Source organism: Amblyomma maculatum, chromosome 5, assembly GCF_055883805.1.
Source record: "Amblyomma maculatum isolate TAMU_Amacu chromosome 5, ASM5588380v1, whole genome shotgun sequence".
Classification (NCBI taxonomy): Eukaryota; Metazoa; Arthropoda; class Arachnida; order Ixodida; family Ixodidae; genus Amblyomma; species Amblyomma maculatum.
Genome location: NC_139348.1, coordinates 139,987,307 through 140,006,675, shown reverse-complemented (window position 1 = coordinate 140,006,675; position 19,369 = coordinate 139,987,307). Strand labels below are relative to the sequence as shown.

At 44.7% G+C, this 19,369-nt stretch overlaps 1 protein-coding gene across 1 annotated transcript in view; it reads left to right on the top strand.

Moving 5' to 3' along the window:
- The window catches only part of LOC146189741 (gamma-aminobutyric acid receptor subunit beta-like), a 43,809-nt gene that overhangs the window by 10,898 nt on the left and 13,542 nt on the right, over positions 1–19,369 (top strand). Inside the window, exons 2-6 of the mRNA XM_084603319.1 lie at positions 5,219–5,616; positions 7,143–7,219; positions 8,126–8,193; positions 11,988–12,268; positions 15,137–15,219. Coding sequence (XP_084459445.1) covers positions 8,161–8,193; positions 11,988–12,268; positions 15,137–15,219 — 397 coding nt within the window. The 5' untranslated portion in view covers positions 5,219–5,616; positions 7,143–7,219; positions 8,126–8,160. The remainder of the gene's footprint in view (positions 1–5,218; positions 5,617–7,142; positions 7,220–8,125; positions 8,194–11,987; positions 12,269–15,136; positions 15,220–19,369) is intronic.

Here is a 19,369-nt window from a genome sequence, read left to right as displayed (position 1 = left end):
TAGCTTCTGGAAGGATTGAAGACCTTTATAGTAACTTTAGGCTCGGACAGTGCATGACGATGATTAACGTAATAAATGTATCAGAAAGTAGGAAATATTTTTCAGAAAAAACATTTTACGATCTTAATAAATGTATCAGAAAGTAGGAAATATTTTTCAGAAAAAAACATTTTACGATCTTAATAACGCATACAAAATTATGGGGGACACTTAGGCTTTGCTTTAAGGGTATGACGCGATAGCATAGGCTACCACACCACATATAAATATGTTCAACAGCCGTTCTGAGGATGTTGCACATTGCCTTAGTCGTCTCCGAAATAATTTTAGGCTTACCTTTCTGCTAAACCTGTCTAGAGGTCATCAATCATTCTTCGAAGTTCATCCCCTGAGTTACTTAGGAAGGCAATATGAAAGAGCACTGAACAAGAGTAGAGGGAGAGCCTCACTTCGCAATCTGAGCGAACGTTTCGACAAGCTTCGTCTCGCCTGTGCACACTGTGTAGCCACCTTCTTTCTCTCGTCCTACCCTGGATTGGCAAGCAGTGTCATCATCGAATCGCAGATTACTCAGGTATTCTTAATCAATCCTTATCTCTAACGTCTCCCATTCCAAATCTCTGAACATTTCCTCTAAGCCAGCTGTGAATAGTGCTGGGGAGATCGTGTCTAGCGGCGTAACACCTTTCTTTCTGTGAGTTTTATTACTATTTTTATGGAGAAGTATGGTTCCTGTGCGGCCACTACAGATATCTTCTGGTACTCTCACTTAAGGCCCGTCTACTCCTTGATTTCGTAATACCTGCATGATGATGATGAGTCGAATGCTTTGTCCTACTGCTTAAGCTTCCCCAATGTTCTGTACAACCATGGAGGGTTGAGGGAGGCAGAGCAGAATCTTGTTCCCCCAAATATTGGTCTTTGCCCACTTTCAGTATGGTGGCCACCCGGAACCCCCCGTCCCAAGTCCACTTTACTTTTGCCTTTAAGTAAAGAATGCGATATTATTAATAGGTTCCTCAAAATCCAAACGCTGCAATCCACCGGACTGTCCAAGACACCTCTGTTCCGGATGACCACGACAGGTCGAGAGAGGCCTGCGGTCACGCCGACGGCGATGGCGATGCCGCTAAAGCCAGGCACGAGCGCGTAAAGGCTGCGCTCTTAATGTGTACAAGAGTTTATGATGTGCGATTAGCGTCGAACGTTTTCTGAGAGAAGAGCGACAGAAAAGCTTTTAGTGCTGGCGGCACTTCTCAACAATTCGAAACGTTTCCTGTGGTGCAGTTCTACGTAGCCAAGCGCAGGTTTTATCGTAGATGGTTTACTATGTACTAATGATTCCTTCTTACAAAGTAAAGGCAAAGAACACACTAACTCATATTGTGAAGCCTTGAAGGTTTAACAACGCGGTCGGCTGCCTAGGTCATTTATGTGTAACAAGTCCTGTACCAGCCCCTTTCAAGTACCGACAGGAGGTAGGGATAGCGGGCGCTATACAAAATAGTAAATTGCCGAAATCTGTGGGGCACAAAAATTTCGCCTTTAATGGTACTACCCGACAGAGTTAATGGGTTCCGCCCTTCGGCGCCAGTCTTGCAGATTCCCATTCGCGTTCATGCACTTTGCTACCGCTTAATAACGAATCCCACAATTTGTGCTTCTGTTATCTCACATCATCTTTTGTATACAGCTACCATATTATGTGCAAGACCACCGAACATAAAGTTCCGCTTAACCAAGCTACAGGGGACATGCTTGAGCTGCGCAGCAGGGCGAGCAGGCTTGCTCATGCAGTGCACGTCCCTGAGTTTTTATGTGTATTTTTTTTAGAATTTACCCTGTAAAACCATGCCATAAACTTTATGTGGATGTAAAAATGCGGTTACACTGTTACCAGGCACATACACCTCACCAAGCATAAATTTGGTATGAAATTTACAAGCGGAAATCTCGTAATTTCAACGAAACTTGACAGCAGTCGTAGACAATTTCTTGCAGTGACTGTTAGGCTTCCTTCATAAATTATACGTACCACAGAAATGAACAGCATTTTTGAAAGATGTACAAACATTTACAGTCGTGAGCGAAAATGGTATACAACACGCAGCCGACGGCCGAGCTCAGGAAAACTGCATTGCAATGTCACCTAGCAACAGCTATCTGGGATCGAGACAATTGTGGCTCTGCCCCATCTATTAGCATGCGTGTGTCGCTACCGCTGTCCCTGCCGCTGTCGAGAGATGGCATATCGATAAAGTTTTCTCGAGCTCCGTTGCTGTATGAGTGTCGTGTACCACTTTTTCTCGCGACTGCACAACTGTGAATAAATCATAACTTGTGAAAGTGCAAAGCCTTCCGCAAAAAGAATGCAAATATAACAATCGCACCGCATTGTGTACCTCTAAAATAGCCATATAAAGCGATGCACTGCTGCTGCTTGTAACCTACGGCATATTTATTACCGTCATGTGGTGCTCCTAGCAGTACTATTTAGAGCAAAATATGTTCACTTGATTTTGTAAAGGGGGTTGAGAAAAAAACAATCCAGTCTTTCTACCAACATACCTGTATGTCATTCGTGGTCGTCTTTTCGAGCACTCAAAGGAAGCGCGTGAAAAAAAAAATTGGCTGTGGTTGAGCTCTGGTTAAACCGGGTTGAATTGCGTTAGCAATACTTGGGTCTCTCGTTTCGCACGGGACGGCTATGTCGGAATCAGCTGGCCAGGACTCTGGCAATCACGTTACTCCTATAGGCCATTCAGGTGCGTTCATACGGCTTGGTTAAAGCGGGGCTTTATATGTGGGCTGGCAGGAGCTGCCAACTTGGATGTCTCGTTTCACATGGGACGGTTATGTCAGAATCAGCCTGCCAGTAATCTAGCATTCACGTTACCCCTCTAGGCCACTAGGCACGTTAATACGGCTTGGTTAAAGCGGGGCTTTATATGTGGGCTGGCAGGAGCTGCCAACTTGGATGTCTCGTTTTACATGAGACGGTTATGTCAGAATAAGCCTGCCAGTAATCTAGCATTCACGTTACCCCTGTAGGCCACCGAGGCACGTTAATACGGCTTAGTTAAAGCAGGGCTTTATATGTGGGCTGGCAGGAGCTGCCAACTTTGATCTCTCGTTTCACATGGGACGGTTATGTCAGAATCAGCCTGCTAGGAATCTAGCATTCACGTTACCCCCATAGGCCACTGGGGCACGTTCATACGGCTTGGTTAAAGCCGCATTATAGGCTCGGCAGCGGCTGAAGGTAAAGCTGGCCCTTCCCGGGACGACGCAACGGGCAGCGACCTGGCGCAGTATTTCGAACGCAATATTAAAAAAAAGTACCACGTGACAATATGACTGCGTCGGTCTTGAGTCCACTGTTGCTGGACTTTGTTGCAGCTCTGCCAAATGCATTTTGAATCAACGATGCTTGCGCACTCATCGTCTAGGAATGAGCTGCCGACGACACTGGGTGTGTTCAATTTTCAGTTTCGGGCAGTCCCGGACTACTTGCTGACAGGAATATGGCGTTCAATTTTTCTAGAAGCTCCGCCCACCAGTACAGCTCTCGGGCCGGCAGCCATATTGTGTTAGGCTCTAAGCGCATTCTAGGCACTTTTTGTGTTCCTGCCGACGATTTCGTTCGCTAAACAACCACACAAGCTCCGTAGTTGGTCTCTAAGCAGCTATAAGACGTTTATCTCTTGCATCTTGTCTTTCTTGTCTTGAATTTCACTGCAGAATGAAGCGAGCATGAATTGTTTATTCATGCTGTCAAGAGGTCCTTCACCTGTTTTGTGATCTTTTCAGCGCGCAGATCTGAAAGCGTCGCAAGAGAACGCCTGTGTGCTGGAGCAGTTAACGCTTGTTGCAAATGCTTTTGCAAAGGCTTTCCTCTGGTTTCCAGAGCAGTGAGCTGGGCCCTTGGGACACATCGCGAGCAGCAACGGCAGGCAAACCGTGCCAAACTGTGCTAAAACGCTTCGCTTCAGGCATGTCACGCGCCGCTAGTGAAAAGCACCGATTGAATCGCGCCTCCTTTATCTGTCTTTAATATTACACAAACGCTAAACGATAAACGTGCACGCGGCGTCAGCGCGAATGAACGGAGTTGGGGTGACTGATGGTGGGCATGGTCTGGTGAAAGCAATCGATGGGGAGCTTACAAGGTCATGTGACCATCACACTGTTTCTTGTGAGAGCGACAGCCGAGACCGGTCAGCAAATAGTCAGGGACTGGAAAATCGAATGTACACAGCGCGTCAACGCACTCTTCTGACGGAGCATGGAAAACGCTAGCCACGATCAGCTATAAGCGCTGGGAAGACCACCTATAGCAAGCTGGCATGAGACTTTTATTGAGCTATACGTTGACGAATTAAAACGAGAGAATAAAGCACTAAAGTCTCACAATGCAAGTCAGGTTCCGTTTCCTCTATTGCATACTTGAGCTCCCCGCCCCGTTGAAAGAACTTTTTACCACTTCGGAGATACACTTGGGCACGTCCAGTGCACTCGTTTAATTTCTGCAAAATGTGTTTAGGAATGCTGCAATATGGTAGCGTGTGCGCTTAGGCATGAGGTACTTTTTATATTTCGCAGGCGTTTTTTTAGTTCAGCAAAAACGACTACGTAGAATGCACTTTGGTAGAAAAAAAATTAAGTGACTGAGCTGAAATGCTCTTGGACCCAATCTGAACATTATTGCATTGCATGCTTTATTTTTTAAATTCAGGAAAACAAAAACGGCTACGTTGGATGCACTTTAGTAGAAAAAAAAAACCGACTGGGCTGAAATGCTCTTGGACCTAATCTGGACATTAATGCTTTGTATATGTTTCATCTAAGTTAATGCACTAATTAAGCGGAATGTAAAAATTCATCTTAGGAACACTACACGATGGGAAACGATACGTCATTGGTTTAACCAAACTGTGCCAGGTCCCAATTTCAAATATTTGGATCAAGTTACGTGAAACACACTGTAGACGTTGGAACTCATTCTTAACAGCGCAAACATTTGTACAATGCGGTCCCCGTGCCAAAATCTCTGAGAATGTCACCATGCGATATTTGGTCTCAACAGTCCCTTTGAGGAGCCTTCTGCTGAATGTAAAATCTGCGAAAGAGTGAGATCCACAACGGCATAAGTGTGTCACCCAGGAACCGGAGGACCAGCATCTGTAAAACACGCCTCTCTTTCATTGTCTCATTTCAGATATTGCCGGCGAGTGCTATTTGGCGGGAGTAGGAGAAATAGCCCCGTGGACTCCAGTGCCGGGTGCAGTGGCGCTTAGGCGTGCTCGTCGACGAAGTGCGGTGCACCCGAGTCAAGGGTGGAGTAGTCAACCGGCATGAGGGTGTGCCGCCAGCCACCACCGTTGACGCGCGTTCCGCCCTGGCGAGGCTCGTGACGTCCCCAAGGCGCCCGCTGTGGGCACGCCCTCCCGGACACGCCAGCAACCCGCAGCCGCAGCTCGAAGTCCTCCCGGTCGCTACACTTCAGCCGCCTTGGTCATCCCGTGGCCTCGCCTTGCTGCTGGCGGTGTTGTTGCTGACGTGCGTTCCGGCTGTGGCGGCGTACGACAGCGTTTGTTCGGCCGCCCACGAGCCCACGTGAGCAGAACACCTGCGTTGGAACATTTAGTGTGACCTGCTGCAGTGATACCTACTATATTAAGCCGACCGATCGGATTAGGCTTGCTCAATTAGTCCTTAGGCCTATATCTGGCACAGCAATATTGCTGCTCACGATAACCGCGATAGAGACAGGTTATATTAGGAAGAAGAGTGTGCACGTTAACTACGTCGTCAAGGGCGTCTGGACCATACCGAGAGAGAGAGAGAGAGGATGAAGAGAGCGAAAAAAAGAAGGGAGAAAAAAAGCAGAAACACGTCAAGCCAAACTCGAAAATAAATTTCTGTTTATTGTCTTCTTACCAGTACCTGAAGTCATAATATTCTTACGGAAAGAACAGGAAGACACTAAGCAGAACAAAGACGAACAGGGTCTATTTTCTATTTACTTCGCGCTATATTAGATTAATGTAACGCAGGTTTTAAGACGGCATGGTTTCTAAGCCTAGTACTTCCTCTACAGACAGATATCGAAGGAGAAATTATATTAAAAAAAGGGCTCCGTTGGCTCAGCAAGCAAAGCTGCGCTCATTTGAGGAGGACACATATACATAATGATAAAAAGAGGAAATGAAACACGTGGAACGCTTGGAAAATGAATGAATGTCCATAAACATTATAACAGTTCACCATGAACAGAGATAGGTTCGATAAAGAATACAGTGGCGCATTGAAGACTAAGGCGGGTAACAGATTCAGACACATGCGCGGACCGGTGCGTGAGTTCATTTGTTATTCAACGCTGATCTGTGTTCTTCTTACTATACCTCCGTCATAAGTGCACCGTTCTTATATGCGCCATGAATAAAAAAAAAAGATTCGTTGCATCGATGGCCAGCATTCTACGTCTGGCATGCGCCAGCTTTTTTCTTTGCGCCTTTCAGCCCTTGCCCTCCTACCCTGTGAAAAGGACGAGATATGTTTCAAGGACTATCTCGGTATTATGTAACTAAATGTTCATAACGGCGGCTTGGAGTATTCACTGGCATGGATGCTGATGAGCGCACTGTGCATTGACTTTTGTGATAATATAGTCGATTCATTTTCTGCCAAAGTGCTTGCATAATTAGCTGCTCTTCCCTTCCGAGACTGTTGAACTTTATCTTTCTGCATTTGCTTTACTTTTCTGCTATTAATTCTTAGACACATCGCTCTGATTTTCTATCTAGGTCAAAGATCGTGGTTTAGAATTCGTTGAAGAAGGATAGACAATTGGGCGAGTTGGTATCGATTCATATTGGAAGGGCACAGCGCGCAAAGACACCTGAGTTTAGAATTCGTTCCCTGAGTTACATAACAAAGCAATGTAATAATGCATTACCAAATCACTTTTATCCGCAAGTATCTCACATAGGCTTTGGAAAATAATCTGAACGTGTTCTTTACTGGTACGCCTGAGTGCTGACTTCACGATGTAGTGATTCGTTCAATAATTTATGCCATGGCACCAGATGTATTTGAATGAAAGTTTGTCAGCTGCTAACGTGCTCGGCTGATTTCTTCAGGTGCCGGTCTAACCCTATCCTTGACGAAGTCGTGCCGCCAAACTACCATGGTTCAGAGGCACCGACATCCGCTACAGGTAAGCGACTCATTGTGTGTAGAGATGCAGGCAAGATGGAGCGAAGCTTGTTGCATCGTCCTAAGCACGTTTAGACTTTGGTCAGAGAAAATTTTATTCAATTTTTGGGCTGAGAATGACATACTCATTGCTAGGACATGAACAGCGCGAAGAGGACGGGGACTAAGAAACGGATACAATCATACGCTCAGAACACGATTGTTTGTTAGTCACTATGCATGGGAAAATTTATGGTAACCGGCACCTATAGGTTCCCAAAGTATATAGGCATAAGCTGCATCTTCCACATAAAGCTAGAAAAACCAAAATGTGAAATACAAGTGTCTCCTTCACAGGCTAATTTGTAAGTAAATCATGTGCATCAACAGAATTTTTTCAGGCTCTGGGGCTAGAGCTCTCGTTAAACCACTAGCGATTTCAGAACAACGATGACGCAATCCTTTTCGGTGTGACGTAGCAAGTTTGAATGGAGTGGCAGAAAAATGTTAAATGCAATTGTCTATAAACTCGTACGTCTTTTTCTGCCAGACGACCCCCAGCGCAGCCAGAAAGAGCTAGAAAATTGTTTTAAACATTAACATGTTATATGCAGTTGCTCTGAGTGACACTGAAACCTTTCCAGGAAGATATACGCCGGCAGTGTACGTGCAAGGTCAAGTTATCGGTTAACGAATGTACTAACATTCGCAGGTAGACGGGTAAATATACCTGCACCAATTCTTTCTCATTTAGGTGTACGCGTATAATTACAGGTTATACTTTTTCGCTTCAGTAGCTTTATTTCTCTCTCTTTTGTTTTGGAAGGAAGAGGAGGGGGCACAAGCACGTTTGAAGAAAACTCAGATGTGGCTGCGCGTACCCTTGAGAACGCAGTTGCTCAGATGTTTGTTTCTTTTTCCTTCGCAGGCGGTCCAGTACAAATTTATGTGTCCTTCCAGGTCATGGACATTGACGACATCAGCGAAGAGAATATGGTAAGGGATTTTGGACGAACTCTTTAGTCTTGGGGTACGAAGAACTTTAAGTATATCTGGCGTTATTTGCTGCATTTTCATTTGAAGGTTGAAAAATATTGGCGAGACTAGATGTAGTCTTAACTGTTCACACTTGAAAAACCGCGGTTGACTTTAAACGCAGTTTCTTCGCATGCTGCTGGAGAGCTCAGGCACAGACATAGCCGACAGGTCACCGCAATCCTCTAGCTAATTTTGTCTGCAACAAATCTCACACCACCTTCTCAGCTTTTAACACAACTGTGATGCTTTTAAATTCACAACTTATTGCCGTAGCACGCGAAAAAGTAGAAGAGAAATAATGGAAATAGAAATGCCTGCCAGTTGTGCCGGACGGAACCGTTTCGACGACTGTTGCGGAAGGTGGCGCCATGACTGAAGACCTTCTCATTTTATTGAGGGGGCCTTTTGTCAGCGACTAGGGATGCTGCTGAGCGAGCCGTTGACACCATTGCTTGGTCGCTATAGCATCTTTTCTAGTCTCGAGCTCACGAGTTTGAGCTCTCGCCTCTATTTCTTTTCGACGCCAGTGCCGATGGGGTTGCCCCTGCAAAACAAATGTGAAAAAAAAAAAAATTACCCAGCCTGAAAAATTAGATTATGGCTGAGGACCCCTTGGTAATTGCAAATTAATATTATTGTAATTTGGGACTGTGATTAATAGTCAGATTTTGTTTGGAGATAATATAGATGGTGCTAATAAGATCAAAGGGCGACGACAGAGCAGAACACACCTGGTTGAGACGTGTGCTGTTTCACCTGATGCTCTTGCTTCTGCCGTGCGTATTTTTTCAAGGCAATCATAAAAGAGGTAGCTAAACTTGACACCCTAAGCTAAACTTACGGTGAAAGGTTTTCTGCTGAAGCTCTATTTAATCGTCGTTTTATAGACGTATCAAGCTCGGTAGAATCTCCAACTATGAGAATAAGTAGCTCGCTGTCGTGCACTTCGGAATAGCTTGTAAATCGTCTGGCAGTCCTTGAGATTAGCTAAGTGTTTAATTTAAGACAAGCTGTTTTGCAGTTCGATGTTAATGCTAGCGTAAACAGGAACAGAGCGGTTAACGTATTGCAAATTAGCGAATACGGTGAAGCATCAACTTCCTCCCCCTCTCTCTCCCCCTTGTTCTCTCTCTTTTTCCTGTTCTCCTCCTGCTTCTTCTACTTTCTTTTAGGTTCTCTTCTCCTAGTTCCACAATTCTACCTATTGGAGACTTTCTTGTCTGAGAGTACTCGAATGACGCTAATTAGGGACATAAGCACAGCCACAACTTGCCAAAATTCTTATAGGTGCTAGATTATCTAGAGCGAATGTCCAGCTCAGGAAGGCGAGTACTCAGCCTAAGTTCTGTAGGAGGGCATGTTTTGGACATTGACACTCGTGTTTCAGCATATACTATTAGTTCGGTTCAGGTGATGCAGACCTCTACAATGGGAGGTGACACTGAGGTTTCAGTGGAACGTCGCCTGGGGTAGGGCCGGTAATGATTGTGCAGATGATGATTTCAGTCGTTTTTGCTAGGTAATAGACAAAGAGAGCATGCTTAGACGAAGTTGCGGCGAGAAGTTCGATGTGGAAATGCCGAGGGGTGCTCCTACAGCGCTTGCCATTTGCAGCATTACAATTTGAAGACAGATTTCGATGGCAGCTCTGCTTTCTAACTTTTGCTGTAGCATTGCTGTGCGAAGACAGGCCTGCCACCATTTGCTTAAGAAAACGAGTAGCCGCCTTAATCCCCAAGCAACCACATCACGCGGCGTCGATCATTAGGTCTGCTGCAGCTGGAGCACCTCTGTTTATCCGTGGTGTCGTCATTGGTCTCGAAAGATATTGAGCATGCCACAAGCACCGCTGTTACGTCTCAGCCTCGTCCACCAGTAACAATGCAGCGGTTTCGAAACAGTCGGGTACAGAGAACTGCATATGTGGCATGTGTCGGCAAGCAGTCGCCTTTAGAACCGACACTTGCGCAACTTCAGTTGTCAGTACGGGAAATAAATAACAAATGTTTACATTCTAGCTTCACCTCTACAGCCAAGTTTTTATCCGTGATGGCTAGATCAACGTCTTACGTTACACCTGTTCATGGCTTCTTTTGCCTAATGCAATGAAGGCCCACAGTTCCTTTCAGCTGAGCTCTTTGGTGCTGTGCTGAAAGTCAGCGGCGCTGCATTGTGGACGTTTATTGCCACCACATTCTGTGGGCATTCCCTCTCACGTCCTTGATTTTGGTTCGGCACGAAAACATCAGGCTCTATAGAGGCCGACTGTGTGCTAAGCCACCTCCTATTGCCGACAAGGAGCCCACAAAGGACCGGTATCGTGTTAGGAGGTAGTTTGCGTACGGTGTTACCCTGACTGTACTTAGGCCGATGCAGGTATCAGTCAACTTCCACAGTCAGTTTGGTTCAGGTCAGTTTAGAATTCATAGTAACGGGTGTCAAGGCCACAGGTTTGCAATGACTACTGAAAAAATTGTATGAAGCAATAACCTCACATTTTCTCTCACAATCTCACTCAATTCACATGAGAAATCACATAAAAGTCGCATATAAATGCATAAGGTCTCATAATTTCTTATACATTATCATAAAATATGCACGAAAGTTTATGATAATGATGTGCACCGTATGAGAGTCTATGCGATTGGATCAGGTTTTATGAGGTTATTGCCCCTTAGAATTTTTGGTTTTTCAGTAGACGGCTTCAAAAGTTGTGAATAGTTCTCGGGGCTTATTTGAGATGGCAACACATTACAAAATGACAGACACGACACGAAGCATTGCCGCGTATGGTTGGAAGTTCTTCACTCTGATTCGTAGCCCACGAACCACCTGGTATATGCATTCGTGCCCCTTTTTGGTATGGCTTTTGTGCCGAGCTGTTTCATTAGAAGATGTACTCACTATTCATGCAGCAGCATGAGCGTGAAGGCAAGGCTCTTTCTGTGCCCTTTTCCTTGTTCTCACATGCACACTTTCAAATTGGAATGTACAGAGTCATCCACTTCTGGCTATAACACAGCCACTCCTTTCACAACAACATTGTGTCCGACGCAGGCGCATATCGATGCAAAGCGATGCAAGCACATAGGGAGCCGGACGTGCTGCTTCACATGGCCTGCCACTTAACTTTATTGCACTGTCGGGTCGGACGCAATGGCGCTTTGAAAGCAGCGACCGTGTTATAGCTAGAAGTGGATGAGGCTGTACGTGTACAATGTGCACTGGTTTAGTGCGTTGTGATGTGAAGGACTAGATGAAATAAATCAGATGGTTTATCTTTTTAGTGCCAATCATGTCCTTCTCTTGTGGCGGTATTTCGGCATGCATTCTGGATGAGACAGTTATAGCACGTCGTCCTGCTTAACGTCATCGTTCATGGCATAAAATAAAGATAGTTGGGGACTTATGCTCCCAATGTTCTCTTCACGATTTTCCGCTCGTAAACCTTTAGTGCTTTCATATGAAAGCTGCAGCCACTATCTATCGTATAGTATTCTGATCTCATATTTCTACTTGAGTCTCTTATGTTACCTGTTACCTTAATCTCCAGTTAGAGTTCTTTTGCCGCGAAACATCACTTTTGCCATTAGGCGTGCTATAGGGGCGACCCACGTTCATTTGATCTAGTTGGTTTTAGATAGTGTAGCTTTAACTAGTGTGCGTTTTCTAATTTAGGTTGCTTTACGACTGTCTGTTAGGCTCCTTTAGCCACTATTAGGTAACGATCATGGCGCTCTTGCTGTTGGCAGGCGTTCCGCATCCACATGTTTGTGGTGGACCTATGGCGAGACGACAGGCTAAACCTGAGTCGCTTCCTGGACGACATTGCCTCTTCGGGTGGCGGCGTCGGCAACGGCAGTGGAGGTCCCCGCAGGCACGCCTCGCGGGTATTACCGGACGAAGTGCGCGCTGCATTGTGGAAGCCCGACCTGATCTTCGTCAACTCCAAGAACGGTTACCTCTTCGAGCACTCGGTGCCTAACACGTACGTCAAGGTGCTCGACACTGGACACCTGTACCGCTCTTCGAGGTGAGTTCTATATGCCACACGTTTTTAAACGACGGGTCTTGTTGATGGCTGACAGAGTAAAATCACCAAAGGAAACTGATCGGTGCATCAGCTGTGAGACGCACGGTTTCGCCAACGGGATCTTGTTATTTCTCGTAGTCCAAGTTTAATGGATTAATAATGACTGGCGAAAAATAACTATGCCGCATTCAAAAAGAAAGTACTCTGCAAAACCAATCCCTTCATGAGTGGCATGGCCATATTAAAAAAAGAAAACACTTAGGATAGTACAGTCTCCGTTTTTGCGTACTAAACGTAAATTACAGGGCTATTTTCTGAGCAAATTGCATTTGACGACTGTCTTTGTACTGGATTTGTCCTCGTGACGTTTATTTATTTATTGATACTGTAATCCCAGTGTTGGGATTTTAGCAGGGTGGGAATACAAACTAAGCAGTTTAAGAAAACAGACAAAAATAAACAATAAAACAGTGCAAGTTGAAGTTCTGCACAATTAGGAATAAAACCAAACATATACAACACAGCAGTGAAATAACTAATGCAATAAAAAGAAACTAGGTGATATGTTGCGAGAACAACGTCAGTGATGGCTGCAGCACTTCATTGTTAGTGAGGTTATTCCAATCGGAAATAGTTCGTGGAAGGAATGAGTATTTAAAGCAGTTATTTCGAACGCGAAAAGGAGTTAAAGTTAGCTGGTGTCGTTGTCGGGTTGCGTATCCGGACGAAAAAACAAGCAAATCGGTGAGTTCTGATCTGTAGTGTCTTAATTAATTGGTACAGAAATTTAAGTCGTGCACAACGATTTCGCTCAGTTATTGTCGGAAGGCCAGCTTGAATTAAAAGGTGTGTTACTGATGTACGCCGATGTGTGTTACTTTCAAAAGTACTGCTTGATCATCGTTTAGATTTGAATGGTGATGTTTCCATACTTGGCGCTCCGTTCCTGCTTCCCCATTCATCGGTCCTCATAAGCCGGTGTCTCCACATGGACTTTGCTTTTCAAATCTACCTGTGGTGATGACATAAGTGCCTCATTTAAATGCGAAAGCCTTATACATCACCTTGCTACAAACTTTTAGTTGTAGTCAGCATCGCTGTACAAAGAATCCCCCTCCAATTCTTGGCCTCTCCACCGCTATTTGAAGGGGAGAGAGAAGCGACTGCAGCAATGTCGGAGTCGAGAGGGAAAGAGAGAAGATGGAAATTTGTTTTCAGCAGAGGAAAGATGCAATATTTGTCACACCCCTCGGTCGATACCTGATGTACACCGTGACGCGAACTAAGGTGGGAGTGAAAAATCCAAGAGGGAGAGAAGTGCCATAGTGGAGGGTTATGGAATAATTTCGAACACTTGGGCAACTAAAGCCCGCTGACATTGCGCAGCACACGGACACCTCTCTGTTTAGCCTCCTTCAAAACGCGACCGCCGCTGCCAGATTTCAACTCGGGTACCTCCTGTTCACTAGCCGAGCTTCTATACACTTAGCAACCATGGCTTGTAGGGCGTGTGAAGGGCGCACAGCGTGCACTGGCTGAAAAGCACCGGAAGAGCACGGAGCGTCGGAGAGATGATTGGTTTTAGGGGTTTAACGTCCTAAAGCGACTTAGGCTATGAGAGACGCCGCAGTGGAGGACTCCTGAAATTTCGACCACCTGGGGTTCTTTAACGTGCACTGACATCGCACAGCACACGGGCGCCTCGCTTTTCGCCTCCATCGAAAAGCTGCCGCCGAGGCCAGGATTCGATCCCGCATCCTTGGGAACAGTAGTCGAGCGCCGTAACCACTGCGCCACCCCGGCGGGGTTCGTCGGAGAGAGTAGGCGCAGTCTCAGAACTGCTTCCCCACTTATTCACGCCAGCGCCCAGGCAATAGAAGGTAAGCGTTTCTGCGAAGGGTTGCTCGGCCGTGCTCGTGTCACAAGGACCCCGAAAAGATACCAACAGAAAAAAACAACTTCGCTACACGTTGAAAGCATCACTAGAAATAATTTCCTCACCTTACTGTAGTTCGAATTCATACACGTAGGCAGCCTTAAAAGTCTCTGCCAATTTGTTTTTGTTCATACCACCCTTATTCTCAGTAAAAGTGGCCTCAGTTAGAACACGGTAATATATCGGGACAGCCCGCATCCTATTTACTCCGTCTGTCCCTTTGAGAACACTACCTTCTCATGTGGTGAAAATTAAGCGTCCTCGGATAGAAAGGCTACCTTGAAAAAGGCGAATTTTCCGCGTGTCAACGCCAGCTATTCTTTCTAAATACTCTTCGTTCAGGTGAGCCTTATAGCTTTCTTCCCCACATCGTTTCTCCTTCGGCGTTACATAGAAAGGGCGAATCGGCGCAGGAAATTTAGAGGATGTTGTGAATAAGAAAGGAAGTCAGCAAACTAGAGGAGGATGAGAATGGAACGTTCGAGTTAGGGACTAAACCATTTGCAGGAGAAATGAAGGGTGCGCTATTTTATTTATAGCTTTTAACGTTACAAAGAGACATCGGCTTTTGAAGGACTTGTTGAGAGCAGAGCTGCTGAACGCTTTACCACTCCGTATTCTCGAACGTGTATTGACATCACCAGAGCGTGTTCTGCAAGCTTATCTCCTCTGTCGAAACATGATCGTCGTTGCTAACTAGAGAAAGAGTTATAACCGTAAGCTCTAGAACAAAGAAAACATTTGAGATCTGTTCCACTTTGAGAAAACTGAAAATATTGTTTGTAGAATGCACGTACATAATACAATAATTCATGCGGTACCATTCTGGATTCTTATAGCGGCTTCAAAAATGATTTCACTAAATGCGTCGTCTTGTTATACCGAGCATTATCCAACGAAACAAATTTTCCCTTTTTCTCTTTTCCTTCTAGGTATCTCTTTCAAGTGGACTGCCTGATGGAGCTTCAAAAGTACCCCATGGACACACAGAATTGCTACCTGAAGGTCGGATTGAGTAAGTAGTGGAGTTTCCTGTCAAATGCAGGAGGAGGAGGAGGAGAAAGATGAGGAGGAAAGGCAGGGAGTTTAACCCGTAAAAGCAACCGGTTTGTTACCCTGCACTGGGGGAAGGGGGTGAGTGGATATAAAAGTTGTGAGAGAGGGATGGTTGAAGTTAGTACAGTCACTTCACAGACATGCCACATCTTATCACGTCACAGTCATATCGCTGTACATAGCAGCAAACGCATAGTCTGTCAAATGCAGACCATAGAATTAAGTGCCGTTCTAACAAAGGAGGTCATGCATAATTAGGGCACTACTTCACTATCGAAAATTTGGTCGGAGTATAGAAAAATAAAAACGCCATACACCGCGATCAAAGCTTCGTGAGCAGAGAACCGAGGTATTGTTACTGACTCGACGTGTTTCCGCAGTTTCCTGGACCGGAAAAAAGAGGTGCTTTTTAAAGGTTCCTTTAAACCAAGGAAGAAAACCGCACATGTCATTGTCTCAGATATGAGTGAGATATTCTATTTATCTGCTACTGACAGCAAGTACCATCTATAGGTGCTGTAGACAAAAAAATAAATTATACTTCCTGCAGTCTATAAACGACAATATAAAAACGACTCAAGTCTACAGAAATGAATAGTTCATTCAAGCGCGGTTTTGTAAACGCGGAGGAGGTGCACGTAACGCTGTAGCGTGCTGTACGTTAGAAATTCACAAAAAGGGCGTACAAAAAAGTTTACGTCTGCCAAATATGCAGCTGCAGCAGGGTTCGTATAGATCGGCTTTTGTTTTTACCACGCTGAGGCTTTCCACGAACTTGGTTTAGACACCTGGAGTTGGCACTATTCGATTTTCTCTTGAAGCGCAAAACACATAGCACATATACGGAGAGAGACGATCGCCGTATTGATCTTTTTCTGACAATGTAGCCCCTGTCGCGCCCTGGGACAAACACATGCATACACAAAGACATACCGATCGGAGTATAAACACTCTTCCCCGAATAGAAACTAGGCGTCATGTACTCTTGGCGGCAAAGCCAACTGCCTTTGTGTTCGACCGCGTCTCAGAGAGAGAGAGAAAAAGAAAAGAACGCGAAAGGTTGCCTTGCCAGTGGCGTGTGCACGCACATACAATGCACGTGCCGTAAATGGTGGTGCCCAAACACATGTCGAGGCCATAGAAGCAGCGCACATGGTCATTTCATCACAAACTGACCGGACACATCAGGTACGGCGTCCGATAGACGCTGATGACCGTCGTACACGACCGACCTTCGCTGCCTCTCCCCAATCTCCCTATCTGGCTTCCATGCTTCTTTACTTATCGCTTTGTTAAGTTCCTTCCCGACTGTGCTTCATTCAGTTTTCGCATTTGTACATCTGTCTTGAGTGCCCGTGTTCCCTCTTCGCTTTCCTATCGGGAATCCAGTGCCCGGGGTGGAGGTTAGAGGGAGGAGCGACTCCAGAATCGACCAGCGCGTCTATTTCCGGTCAGAAGGTCGATTGGTAAATTATTGCTCTCAGAGCACCCGCCTCGTGCCCGGGCGCAAGCGTCTGTTTGCGTGTCTGTGAGTCTGTATGCGTGGTTGTGAGCGTCTCTCCGTACTCAGCCAAGCCAGCACCTCCTGGCGTCGAGTTCGCGCGAGTGCTGATGAAGCGGCCGCGCAATGGGCGGAGACTGCTCTCGAGCCATGGAGTATTGATGTCACCGTGACGTGCGTGTGCGCTTGGTGAGAAACATACGGGACTGGGAGGGAAATGCTTCTGGTGCTTTCCGCTAGCAGTAAGGACCTGAACTCGGAGGGAAGGGGTTCTCGCGCGCAGGCAGGGAGGACTGAAGAGGCGTGAACAAAGGAAAGAAAACATGTTTTATGTACGCGGACCGCCCAAAGCCTGATACGAATCGGCCTCAGCGCTAATGAAGTGCGTCGGGAATGGAAGGGGTGGTACTGGCATCACTTCTATCTCTGTAACAGTTTCGCTGCGACCGCGTGCCTGCTTAGAGGAAGTCTTTTGAAGGTAGCACTGAATAAACTCCCTACTAATGTAGCAAATTTTAGGTATAGCTGTTTTTTTTCAGTAGCATTGTAAACGCGAATATAATTCATACAGTTAAAAATTTTGCTTATAGAGGTTTTTGTGTCATAATATAGGTGTGGTAACGTCTCCTAGCAAGACAGATTGGCATAGTAAGATAAAAAGAAAGTTAGGGTATTTTCGTTTCATTCATTCATTCATTCATTCATTTTTATTTCATTCATTTACAATGGCTGAGGAGAAAGGAAAAAAAGCCGCGCACGCGGCTTGACAAAGCTCCCATCTCCCGCAGGGGTTTGCAAGGCGATGGCGGATAACAGTAAACACACAAACAAGGGCAGACATAGAATAAAAATGTATAAAATATTTATCGATGGAACACAGTATAGTTTCTCAATCAAAAAGATAGCAGCTTCATCTCGCATGGTTACTTAGCAGTCCTTACGGTCATATTCTTTTCATTGCTATGTAGGAACATATTTCTGGTACTGTTATATAAAACTGAGTGAATGAATTGATTTGTGAAAGTGCATCGGTTTAGGAATGACGGTAATACATATCTTAATGTTTGGAGTCTGTAGTTCGTGCGTGGGCAGGGTACACACGAGTATTCATAGTGTCTTGTATTGTGGAGCACAGTATTTTCCTGTAGATTAGCAAGGTCAGTTAGAAATGTAATATGGATGTGCCTGGGATTTATATAGCTGAATCAACGATACTGATGGATGACCCTTACATTCATAATGCGGTGTTTTGAAAATAAGAATCCTGTATGTGCTGAACATAAAGCACCTGCTATTGCTCTCACTGCATTTTTTTGCAATATTGAAACCTTCTGAATATTAGTTTGCGTCGTTGTACCCCAGACCAGATGACAGTATTTAACATCAGATGCAAACAGAGCATGGTAGCTTACAAGTTTCGTCCTAGTAGGCAACATACACTTTAACCTTCTAAGTACGCCGATAACCCTAGCCAGTTTAACCTTCAACTGCTCGATGTGGACATCCCATAACATGAATTCATTAAAGGAAATGCCAAGTATTTTTACAACATTAGTTATTTCTAATGTATTACCACCCAATACTAAATCTATGTCCACCACCCATTTCACATTTTTCGCTCTAAAAAATATCGCCTTTGTTTTGCGCGAGATTATCAGTAAGGAATTTATTTCAGACCAGGAGTCAAGTTTACCCAACACGCTATTAGCCTTTTTGACTACATCATTCGCGTTGGTCACTGTCAGAAATAAAGTTGTATCATCAGCATAAATTACATATTCTGTTTCAGAATTAATCTGCACAAAATCATTAATATATACACTGAATAATAAGGCACCAAGAATACTTAACTGTGGTACATCATGCTTTATTTTATTATAAGATGAGTAATGATTATCTATGGAAACATACTGATATCGGTCGGTTAAATAGCTAGTTATTAGAGATAGTGTCTTGTCCCGAACACCGTAAACAGATAGTTTCAGTTGAAGAGTCTCGTGAATAAACCTGTCAAAGGCTTTGGAGAAATCTATCTATATTCCCGACGTTATTTGTTTACATTATATATTATTTAGGATTATTTCTTTTTTTCTTCAGAAGAGCCATTTCAGTAGAAGACTTAGGTCTAAATCCAATATGTTTAGTTGTTATCACATTGTACTTCTCGAGAAAATTAGAAAGTCGTAAATGCATTATTTTTTCCAAGCCCTTATAAAAAAAATAGATAATATTGAAATAGGCCTATAACTGCCCAGGTCATTTTTGGAACCACCTTTATGGATTAAAACTACTTTCGCAATTTGCATGTTTGCAGGGAAGATGCCTGTAGTTAGGTACAAGTTATAGATAGAAGTTAAATCGGGCAGATAATGTCCAAGACGTGCATAACAGGTTTCATTTTCATTCCAAAGTGTCATTACTGTTCGAAACATTCATGCATTTAAATATTTCAAGCACCTCATTTTCATCACATCATTTTAGGAAAATACTGTTGCTTGTGTGGTTAGTAACGTAATCTAATGTTGCATTATTGTGCTCACTGTCAGCAAGCGCACTGAAATAGTTATTAAACTCATTTTCGAGAGCGAGTCCAGTATATCTAATACCA